An 11,906-nucleotide genomic window follows, 5' to 3' on the forward strand; every position below is an offset into this window, starting at 1 on the left:
CTTTTGGTTCGTCCTTAGTTCAACTAGGGTTCATCTTCGTTCGCTACATAGAGGTTGGGCTTCTCTGAAGGAAATTCTATGAAGCGTGGACCTGAAACTGACGGCAGGAACGCGTAATGGTCATGATCCGAATGCATCATCTTAGTTTCTTTTAAAACGAAAAAATACAGATTGGGACCAAGAGGGACCCAGTGGGATCCCCCTCCCCCATGACTTCCCGATACCTTCGCAATGCTCATCTACTGTTCTGTGCCAAGTGCCCTTGAGGAAACCCACTCAAAGGCTATCTGGAGAAAGTGGATCCCACTGCATGGGGTAGCCAGCAATGCAATTGTCGCCCCTCCTTAAAATGTGACCTATCTGCTGTCACTTTTCGTCTTCCGATCACAGTGCGTACGACTGGCAGCCCTGTGCGCCCACCAAGTTCTTCGTTTGAGATAGCGTCAGGTCAGCGCACTCCGATGACAAAACGCAGATAGATTATAATGAAAGCTTGGAACTTATAGGTAACAGTCGCGTTCATTTTCCATGTGCTACTCCCATGTAGCAACACAGAAACAACACTAACACAGTCTCAAATTGATCTTGGTGTTGAGAAAACTGTATTTGCAGAGTTTTGACAGGACATGCGAAAGCGGATCTAGCGCTGTTAATGCGTGGAGTAACATCTAGTGCAAATCATCAAACCACACGTCCTACATATACAAATTGATGGACACTTTCGATGTTCTATCCCCCTGCAGATAAAGAGAGTGCGATAGCCCATCAGATGTTTAGCTTCAGAACAACTATACTTGCCTTGCTCACCAAATCCAGAGGCATTTGACAAATGTCCATGACCCGGTGAGAGAGCAAGAGTTAGATGTGGCGAAAAAAAGAGAAAAGTAGAACCAAGCGACGGACTGCAGGATAAACTGATAGGGAATACAGCGTTTTTGCAACCAACCTAGATATCTCTCCCTGGGACTGATATGTAGCTCTCCTGGTGCCAATCTCCTCTACCAAAATCGTTGGTGGGTGATGATAGCTACACCCTGTAGGAGGTGACCCTACTATTAACAAAACGCGACGAGGCTTGGCTGAGGTGTCGAAAAACACCCCTTAACTGATTGTATTCGAACGGAGCCTCAGTAAAACTGGTGGGCTCTGTGAGTAAGCCTGACCTTACTGAGCTACGGGGGCTATGGCACGATGAACCTCCCAAACAGCATACTCGTGGGAACAATAGGAGCACTGAAATAAAACAAGGCAAGAAATCAAACAACAAACAAGCGAGACCCCCGCACCCAAAATGGCCCATCAGCCAAAGGTACATCTCTACAACACAGAGAGCTGGACTCCCAAGAAGGGACGAGTTGGGAAGTCAAGCAATGCAGCCAAGCTCAACATTGACCTACTATGAAGGCCGCAACCCACAAAGGAAAGTGAGAGATCTCAGTAACGTAAGGGTTTAATGCTGAAAGAAGGTTCAGAACAGACGTAAGACATGCATGAGGTAAGCGCTCCCAAGAAACCTAAACCCGAGCCCAAGAAGGGAGAAATCTTGGGGCGGTCAGTTGCAAAGGCAAGAGTCAGGAGACCCACCGTTAGCTATGATAAGGCGATAAAGGACATTTGATTGGGCATACTGCCGAAAGTATTTCCGAAGAAAATACGCGCTCGTGAGAAGCAAGAAATAATTGAGGATTTCATCGCCGTGGAGATGTGTGAGGGCTGGGATAAAGAGCTTGTGTTCACCGGCATACGCTTTCGACTAGGCCTTATTGTCTGGTAACATAGACTATGCGGCGGAGGACACAGCGGACTAGTTTGGAACTGTAGCCCGTAAAATGTCAGAATGAAAGTGAACAGAACTGTCGACTGTGGTGGGAATGATATACAGGTGACGTGGTAACGATTTATATTCCCAAAACCGCAGCGATTGAGACGGGGAATCGTCTACGCCTCCACATCACTCAAAAGGTGTATCTCTATATACGGTTATAATAAAATTTCAGAAACAAGGAGGAGGCAAAGGCAAACTCCTCTCGATCGGGGACAGATTCGCGGTCAACCAGAAGTAAGGATGCAGGTCATTTGGAATTCTTTTCATGAAAAACCCAGAGCTTGCATCCTTCTCAAATGAATCTCTAACTAAAGAACTGGTGGCTGTGGAAGTCTTACTGAAAGCCGGGAGTAGAAATCAAGAGGCTGTCGTGGCATCAGGAGACTTCCCAGGAGACAATACCCGGATCCTACCGAAATTAGTAGTTAGACTGGTGATGTTCTACAAGAGGAAGGCGCTTCCACTTCTTCTGAGATCTGGGGAAGTTGAAACATCAAACGGAGGGGGAGGGTACCTTCTAGAATTCGCCCTTAGTAATAAGTTAGCAATACATACTGTTGGAAACACGTTGACATGACTAGCACCAGGCAAGAGGCACAAGATGAACGACTTGGTATAAAATCGGAGGGTGCCGGATAAGTCTTCTATATCGGATCACAGAATAATCAAACTCGGCGTTGAGGGGAGCTCGATATTAGGAAAAATAATATCGAATCCCACGGTAAAAAACTGGGACTCCTACAGATGACATCTGTGTGACAACATGGCTCATCTACAGATTAGCGGTGATATCAGGAGCGAAATATAGTTCGAAACAGTGGTGGAAAGCCTCAATAGAGTCATTGGTGACGCACGTCAGTTCAGCTGTCCGGCTAAGACAGTCAAGTCATCAAGGGATGTACCCTGATGGAGCAGGAACCTAGCCAGAATGAGGAAGGAATTGCAAAAACATTTCAACCGGTCGGAGCAACCCGGAGGCGGGTAGAGGTACAAAAGAGTACTGGCGACGTATAGCAACACAAAACAGCTTCCGAGAATTCTTTGATAGAACAAACCACAAAAGCATCGAGGCTATACAAAGCTATAGTGATAAGATAAGGCAATGTCTACTGTCTGTCTGAAGCGGAAGGTAATTGCATTCTGCCTGATACCCCAACAACTCCACCGGATTGGTCCAAGAAAAATGAAGTTTGAACCAGTGGGTAAGCATACCAGCATATTCCATATCTGGAAATATACTCCATAGATAGATGTGCCTTATTCAGCCACAAAAGAAACTACAGGGGCAGAACATTGTTTTTCTAACCCACCACCAAACGGCGATTTAAGAACCTAAAAGATTAAATATGCTCGGCTCAACAAGGTCTGGATACTCTAAGTTCCAAACCACATTGGGTTAGAAAGCAATGAGGCTGTGGACGACCTGATCAGGAAAGGATCGACGACGTTACTATACGGGCCAGAGCCATCCCGGAAATGCGCTTATGGCTACTACACTAAACACGAAAAAGAACGACCGAAAAGACCGTACTCGGCGAACATGGAGTAATACGAACCCAAATGCTCGAAAGATTGTTTAAACCTCACCAAGAAGACCCTCCAGATCATAGCCGGAACATTCATTGGTCATTGCCGTCTAAACTATCACCTAGAGAAGCTAGGGATATCTACGGACACTATCTGCAGATTCTGTCAGGAGAGTTATGAAACATGTTGGAAATAGGGAACATAGTAAAATTTTTATCGGCTTTAGGCTTAAATGAGTGTCCAGTTTATCGTAGGGATCTTCATAATGGATCGGTTAGGTAACAGCAACCGTTTTCTTTCTTCCTTTCTTCTTCTCTGCCCGGTTGTCATTCTTGTAAATTTCCGAATTGGCAAGCGTTTTATCGTTGATAAATTTATGGTAGAAACGTTCCTTTTCACCGACCTTCATTCGATTTGCATTTTACTGTTTCCACTAAAAAATATAGGAAAATAAAACAATATTTATAAAACAATCTTCAATGCGCGCTCCAAACCCTTCTCCCCCATGGCACCAGATCGACCTGTCTGTGGTGCGTACGTGGTGAAGAAGTAAATACTGCGATCAGCTGATATAATGGTGAGCCTCATCAGCTGGTCATCAAATCGTTCCGATTTCTTTAATTTGCTTCACAGAAACCTCTTTCAGATGGCAATGCCAACGACATATTGAGGGTATGGGTTACCAAAATAGAGAATTTTATAGCCATTCTTGCCGCGTTCTATGTCGCAGCTTTTGGCACCATCGAGTTACTTGTAGAGTGCAAATATCATCATCATCATCAACGGCCCAACAACCGATATCCGGTCTAGGTCTGCCTTAATAAGGAACGCCGAGGTCCAATTCGATATCCCTAAAAGCTGTCTAGCGTCCTGGCCTACGCCATCGCTCCATCTTATAGACTTTCCGGGCTGGATCATCCTCATCAATACGGATTAAGTGACCCACCCACCGTAACCTATTGAGCCGGATTTTATCCACAACCGGACGGTCATGGTATCGTTCATAGATTTCGTCGTTATGTAGGCTACGAAATCGCCCATCCTCGTGTAGGGTGCCAAAAATTCTTCGGAGGATTCTTCTCTCGAACGCGGCCAAGAGTTCGCAATTTTTCTTGCTAAGGACCCAAGTTTCCGAGGAATACATGAGGACTGGGAAGATCATAGTCTTGTACAGTAAGAGTTTTAACCCAATAGTGAGACGTTTCGAGCGGAACAGTCTTTGTAAGCTGAAATAGGCTCTGTTGACTGACAACAACCGTGCGCGGATTTCCTCATCGTAGCTGTTATCGGTTGTGATTTTCGACCTTAGATAGGAGAAATTATCAACGGTCTCAAAGTTGTATTCTCCTATCTTTATTCTTCCTGTCTGTGGTACTTCAACCGGGTAATGACGGGAGCTTTTTTATATACAGTGTAAGTGAATGCGTTCACGCACAAGGTGTTGGATACCAGCAACCAACTAAACACCTCCCTGTCGTCAGAAAACTAGCCTGGAACTGTTAAATCATATCATATTAGGGAGCCTTCAAATCAGGGAATTCCTTTCACCATCAGCATGCAGAGAACAAAGGAAATTGTTGGCTTAAACAACCACCTACCTTCTAGCAGGAGAAGCTCTGCATTCAAAAGAAGCCAAACTTAATACGCAACAAAGCTCCACTTGTCAGCTCAGCATGTCCCCGACAATGTTGTCTCTAGGGAGCCTCATGTGTTCAACTAAAGGTGTTGATGAAGCCTATCCAACCTACCACATGAAAAAAAGGTGTGATCGGCGCCGTCCACAACCCCACTGCAAACCACACAGTCTCAAGCTGAGCCGCGCAGTTCATCTTCCTCTTGTCTAATTTTACCAAAAAGTTGCCACTGATTTAATGTATGTTACCGTTCTTCCCAAGCAACTACCTTCCTTGAGTCTTCTTCCTTCCGCTTGTGCATGCTCCTTAATGAGAAAGGCAAGGGAAACCACTACCGCGACCACCATGGTGGCCATCTTAGAGACAGTGCGATAAGCAGATACTACCCACAAAGCCTCTGTACTTAGGCAAGGCGCTCACGATATACCTTCTCACCAGGAGCATCAGGCCGTATCTCCGCAGACTACCGTACGAACTGTTCCAGGGATCCAGCCTCAGAAGCAGCACCTGATAAGTCGAGGTGCGATGTTGATTTATAAACACTAGTCAAGCTTTTATCTCCGCAGAGAACTGCGTTAACAGCTCATGAGCGGTTGCAATCCGGTGCATATTGATCTATAGGATTCGGATCATGTTTACCCCACCTTAGCTCTTTCAAACTCTGTTCTAAAGTCTGGACACCCCTCCGAACCCACTGTATGTGCAACCGCTCCTATCAGACTCGTGACAACGTCTGTATAGAACAAAGCACTCATTTTCGTTGCAGACATTCGCTTTAAGGCCTCCTGATTGCATTTTCGCCATACTATCTTTCTGTCCCCGGCAAATTGCAGATTTATGCCCTTAATCTAAGCATCTGTACACTTGACGGGGAGGGCCCTATTGCGCACAATCTAGCTTATTCTTACTTCCCGCTGTTAAAAAGTTTCCTTGCGTATTGCTTTGCAATTTGCACCACAGTTTCTAGCCTCGGGAATTGACAGAGTTGATACCAATCCGGGCATTAGTTACCTCTGAATATTCGTACTTGATGGCCTCTTCTACTTGGTTTCTGTGAGACAAACAGGATCTAAGACTTCCAGGGAGTATGTGGACTTAATTCGGCAAGGACTCCACCGCCCCTCACGACATACTTCCGCAAAGATCTTGCCTCACGGGTCGTCAACGATCCCGTGACGTCCCCGACCCCCTAGCTGTCATATATTTGCGTCCTAGGTAGTAGCCTCGACAAAGTTTCTCGGTGAAGAGCAAACGGCTAATGACCGGTACGCGTTTATGCGTAGCACGAAAATGCGTCGTTCGCTCCAGCGTCCAGCGAAGGACGCAGCAAGGGTTGAAATACCCAACAAAACATCGGGATGCAAAAACAGTGAAGAAGACTCGCAAAGTAATGCGACATTTTCTACGGAGACAGAAACCCAGACAGTACCATGCGGTGTTACAGCTGCGGAAAAAGGCACAGTGGAAACCGCTGAAACTAACCAAATGATTTCGAATACAAGCCGATTGAAAAGGAAAGCCTTTTTAAGAAATACGCAGCAGTTTTTAAGCGCATGTGATCTGCGACGTTCCTCCAAAAAAACCTCAGCAGGCTGATGGAACTGGAGGAGGTCCTGAACAGAATGGCATATGAAGGAAACTTCACTCAGTTACTCTCCAGGGCTCAAAAGAGAAGGCAAAGAAAGACAAGAGACAACAACATGCCGCCTCATCAAGAAAATCTCTGCTTAAAATTAAGGCGGAGACGAAGGATGGAGCACCAAAAGAAAATATGGGGAGAGGAGGGAAGACTAGACCGCCAGCTCTGCCTATTAAGCCGACGAAAGGCAAAACCTTTGCGGAAGTCCTCAGCCTAATACGCTATCAAGCCCGAAGATAGCGGAACAGATGTGTCTCCCATTCGAAAAAGGAGGAGTGGTGGATTCCTAGTTGAATTAGAGCCGAGGACAACAAATAAATTTACGTTCTGTGCAGCAGGAACCCACGCGCTCTCTCGAAATCCAAGGCCTTGACTGCCTCACAGAAAACAACGCAGTAGAAGAATCCATAAAACGCGAATGTCCGGATTGGTATCAACTCGGCGAACTCCCCGAGCCAAAAACTCGCTATGATGAAAGTTGCGGAGCAATACGCGAGGAAGCATCTAAACAGCGGGAAAGTCAGAAATCATTGGTTTGCGGGTAGAATACAAATCCGGGCCGCCCCAACCAAATGTTACAGATGTTAGGATTCTGAAACGTCTCGAGGACTTGACAGAAGAACAACATGCCGGAAATGTGGTCAGGCAAGCCATAAAGTAAACACCAGCAACGAAAAGGAGAACTGCATCCTATACACAGACCGTGGGGCGTCCAGTCTTCTGAGCAGAATCGGAAAATGCTAGGACGCGGAAAACATGATTCTCATCCTACAAATCAATAAGCAGCAGAGTGCAACCGCGGACTTTCGACGCAGGCTTGATACTTTAGAGGACACTATCTTGGGCACCGATGGGCGAATCCTGGTCGGGGGTGATTTCAGTGCTAGGGCACTTGAATGGGGCATGCCTCGCCAGAGGGGAACGAATTCTCCAAATGGAGGTGAGAACAGAACTGGTAGTTTTAAATACCGACTTCACCCCAATGTTCCGGTGCTCAGGCTGCGACTGAAGCATTCTAGATGTAATCTTTGCGTCGGAATCACTGGTGTCGCTGGTGCACAGTGGCGAGTTCTGGAAGACTTTTCTGCAAGCGATCATCAATATATTGCCTTCGAAGTAGTGGGCACAAACTCTCGTCATCCGAGCGTTCTTTCTGTGCATGCAACGTTGCGAAAGTGAACACCGGGAGGTTTGTCGAAAGTCTCGGTATTCCTGGCGGTTGTGGCACTGCAGCTGACACTATTGTAAATTCGATTAGGAACCTGATAACGACGGCCTGTGGAGCTTCCATCCCCAGGAGAGCATCAAGTTTTGGCAGATCTTCTATGTTTTGTGGACGACGGAAATTGCAGAGTTCCAGAAGGAGTATCACTGACTCCGTCGCTTAACACCACTGGGAGGTGGCTCAGGATCTGGTCGACGAGGTGAATATGATCCCGTGGGGACTTAGCTATAAACTGGTAACCCGAAAAATCGGGGCTCTGCGCAAATCCTCCTGTTCACTCAAGTCCGAGCAGAAGGACCGCATTGTACGGACACTATTCCCTGTGCACCCCGTATGGGTTGATGATCTCGGCATAGAAAGCGCCGAGGACTGTCCTCTTTTCTCTATAAAAGACAAACTATACAAACTGGTTTTCCAACATCGGCCAGACCTACTGCTCGGCGCATTCAACGCTTGCTTGAAAGAGGGCATTTTCCCTTCGGATTGGAAGGTGACGCTGTTTGCGCTGATCGAGACCCCGAGATGTCGTCTACATACCGCCCACTTTATATGCTTGACACAGAAAGCGGGAAAGTGCTCGAATAGCTCATCAGCTCTGCTGGAGACTGATCCCCACGGCACTTCAGTTTTCGAGCAGGAAAATCCACAATTGATGCGATCATGCAAGTGGTGGATGCCGTTCGTCGAACGGAAGCACATAGCCGGCGAGCTCAATGGGTGGTGCTTCTTATAACGCTTCACGTCAGAAACGCCTTTAATTCCATAAGATGGAAAGACATCCTCGACTAGATAATACTTGTACATGTGCCGAACTATCTCTCACGGATATTGAGGGACTATCTGAGAAACCACTCCTTGCTGTAGGGAACGCTAGAGGGTCAGAGGAGGATGGAGGTCACGTCAGGGGTAGCGCAGGGATTCATCTTAGGGCTTGACCCCTGAAACGCTTTCTATGATCGTCTACTTAAACTTAATATGCCAGGACAGTCGCGGCTGGTCGGTTATACAATGATATCGCAGCGCATGTTGCTGAACCGTTGATCACTTTATGCAATATGGTCTCAGATTGAATCTGAATAAAACTGAGTTTTTAACGATCGATTCTCATGAAACAGGCACAATCATTGCCAGCGGCAGTGGCCTCGAAGTGGTGTTGCGTATCAACACGAGTGCCGTACTCCATAGTTCGGTAGAGATTTAGGTAATTCTTGCATCCACCAGTATCAATGCTAAGCCATGCACTTGGTATAGACTGGTACCGTTGCGCTTGTCTCAGCGGGGCTCTGATTGTAGTCACAAAATCAATCCGTGCCTGAAGAAGGCCGTAGGATTACGAGTAAGTCTCATGACAGGTACCTACGTTAAACACCGAGGACTTCACATCCAGAATGAGGATATTTGTAATCAATATGGGGTTGCATCTTTCGTGGAAAAATTACGAGTCGTCTTCGATGGTATAGCCACATAATTAGCACTTGGTCTGAACATCCAGGTCGAGAGTAAGCGACCAAAAGGGCGGTCGATGCAACGGTGGCTTGATACGCTGGATAGTGATTTGGAACCCTCGTGATTGCATCCAGATCAGGCATTTGATAAAATCAAAAAAACAGATCAGGAGACCCCTTTGTGAACGGGGCAAAGGCTGAAGAAAAAGAAGAAGAAATATCCTCGACTTAGAAATTGAACCAGAACCTCTGAAGGACGATAAGATGAATCTGAGTTGATTCTTGCATAGAAAACGCTAAAACAATTTTGGTAAAACAATATTTACTTGAAAAAATTATGCTTCGTCGAACGTATATCTCCTACTTTAGATCTGCTCTAGCAACTCAATGGTTCACTTTAGATATGGTTACTGCTAAACCTTAAGCTGACACATTTTCTTATACACGTTTCTGGCAACTTCTTGAATTTTAGCGACTTCGTCCTGATCCAAAGGAAGCTTGACAACGTTCGTAACTCCATCAGATGTAATCACAGAGGGAAAGGATAAGAAAATGTTTTTGTCGATTCCATATTGGTTCTGCAAAAATGGTATCTGTCAACCTTGAACTTGTTAAAGGGATGCTTGACAACTTACCATGGCCGCAGTACAGACAGCTCGAATGCATCCTGTATTATTAAAGATATCGTGAACGATGGTTGCACAAGCCATGGATACACCCCAATTCGCATATCCCTTCGATTCAAGAATTTCATAACTCACATCCACCACTTGCTTATGAAGGCTTGCCCAGTTATCCTTGTCCTTGTCTTGTTTTCCTATGTTTGGATAGACATCACGCAGTCTAATGCCCCCAACGTTCAAACTGGACCAGACTGGAATGCTAAGGTCACCTTCTTCACCAATTATCCACCCCGTGCATTCCGTTGGAGCTACGCCGAGTCGTTCTGATAGGAAATACCTAAATCTTGCAGTGTCTATGGAGGTGCCTATACCGAAGACTCTGTTCTTTGGCAAACCAGATACTTTCCATGCTAGGAAGGTCATCACTTCGCAAGGTCTGCCGAGAATGAGCAAAATTGGGTTCTTGTTATGTGCCATTATCTTTGGGATAACGTCCTTCATGACGTGAATGTTACGTTGTATAATATCTGGTCGTGATTCGCGGGTCTTGTGAGTTGCATCTGTCGCAATTATAATGACTTGCGAACCACTTGAAAGAGAGTAATCTGTAATAATTGAACGATATTTTTGAATACATAATAATAGTAGGATACGTTATTGTATTGAAAGTCGAAGAAGAGGGAGAGGATTTCAACGTTCCTTCCCACCTTCATGCTGACAAATTGTAAACTATGCCTCCCTTAGCCTTGTTCCTCTCTCCTAAAGATATTGCACTGTACAGCCCCCGAAACTTACCTTTGCCTCCCGTGACTTTAGCATTGTTCACAAAAGTAGCTCCATGTTGTATGTCCAGAATTTCAGCCAATACCGATGAGTGATGTGTGTCTACTATGCAAATTTCCGAAGCGACTTTCCTATTCAGGAGAGCATTGGCACACGCTGTCCCCACTTTATCAGCCCCAACAATTGTAACTTTTCGATCAAATGTAGCCCTTTTGGCGGACACTTTCTCCATGAAAAAATCTGTTGAGAAAGCGGCCATTTTTTGAGTTTTTCAGATACACTTAAAATTTTGACTGGTATTGACAAAAGGATTCCAGACTGATGGGTGCATTAAATTTGAATTTGGTTTGCTATGTTTGGGGGTACTTTTGAGATTCATTTTCCATTTAAATTATCCAGCTCGGAACTATCATGAAAAGCTTTACAAAATGCTCACTCAAGTGCTTATATCTTCATTGTCTCAAAAGGACTTCTAATGGAAACTGGACGAGCGTTATTAAATGTACAATGAGACCAACTTTTGAAAACAGCGGGGACAATCGCTCGGCCTTTATTAATCCTGATTTCATTCCTGTCTAAGTTGAATCTCCTATTTGCTCTTCCAAATGATTTTCCTGAATATACAAAGCCACAGCCATGAACTCAGCAAAAAGATAACGAATGCCGATAACAATATAAAAAGCAATTAGAATGTCCTTGGCCATGACATTCTGTTCATTCAGATTCATATTTCGTTTTTTATTTTCGCATATCCTTTCAAGGGGACTTTTCAATGATATACAATTTATGTTAGAATATATATATACACGTATATGTGAACACGCAAGGTTGAGCACACATGATAACTTTTTTTATTGTGCTCCAGGATCATAGGCTTCAGAGGAAGCACGTCTAGTATGATAAAAGGATATCTCCTCATGGCGACAGAGAATGTCATTGCTGGTTGCATTGAAACTATTGAAAGTACCTGTTTATATCACTGATAGGCCACATTATGCCGGTGTAACATTGGCATTGAACTTCAGGACGAAAAGGAATTCGTTAACTTAAACCATTTCAGACCGAGGACCTGCCTATTCTCTTTCAGGACAGTTCTATTGATCCTGATTCTCACGAACCTAAATCGGTAAGCCGCGGAAGTTAAATGGACCGGAGAGCAGCTCTCAGTAGTGTAAAACCATAACCCACCCCCCCCCCCCTCCGTA

At 45.2% G+C, this 11,906-nt stretch overlaps 1 protein-coding gene across 1 annotated transcript; it reads right to left on the reverse strand.

The window, feature by feature from the left end:
- Positions 1 to 9,600: 9,600 nt before the first annotated feature.
- Positions 9,601 to 11,046, reverse strand: LOC119649204 (L-lactate dehydrogenase-like). Its single transcript, XM_038051257.1, has 3 exons — positions 10,714 to 11,046; positions 9,931 to 10,523; positions 9,601 to 9,873 (listed from the first exon to the last, which is right to left on the reverse strand). Exons 1-3 carry the CDS (start codon positions 10,958 to 10,960, stop codon positions 9,709 to 9,711), a joined length of 1,005 nt encoding a protein of 334 aa, XP_037907185.1. The 5' UTR covers positions 10,961 to 11,046; the 3' UTR covers positions 9,601 to 9,708.
- Between the last annotated feature and the right edge of the window lie 860 nt (positions 11,047 to 11,906).

Source organism: Hermetia illucens, chromosome 2 (genome assembly GCF_905115235.1).
Source record: "Hermetia illucens chromosome 2, iHerIll2.2.curated.20191125, whole genome shotgun sequence".
NCBI classification, from domain to species: domain Eukaryota; kingdom Metazoa; phylum Arthropoda; class Insecta; order Diptera; family Stratiomyidae; genus Hermetia; species Hermetia illucens.

Coding starts and splice junctions, on each gene's coding strand:
- LOC119649204 (XM_038051257.1), bottom strand. CDS start 10,960: ATGGCCGCTTTCTCAACAGATTTTTTCATGGAGAAAGTGTCCGCCAAA. Junction 10,524..10,713: donor TAAAGTCACGGGAGGCAAAG/GTAAGTTTCGGG, acceptor CAATTATTACAG/ATTACTCTCTTTCAAGTGGT. Junction 9,874..9,930: donor CTGTCTGTACTGCGGCCATG/GTAAGTTGTCAA, acceptor CCATTTTTGCAG/AACCAATATGGAATCGACAA.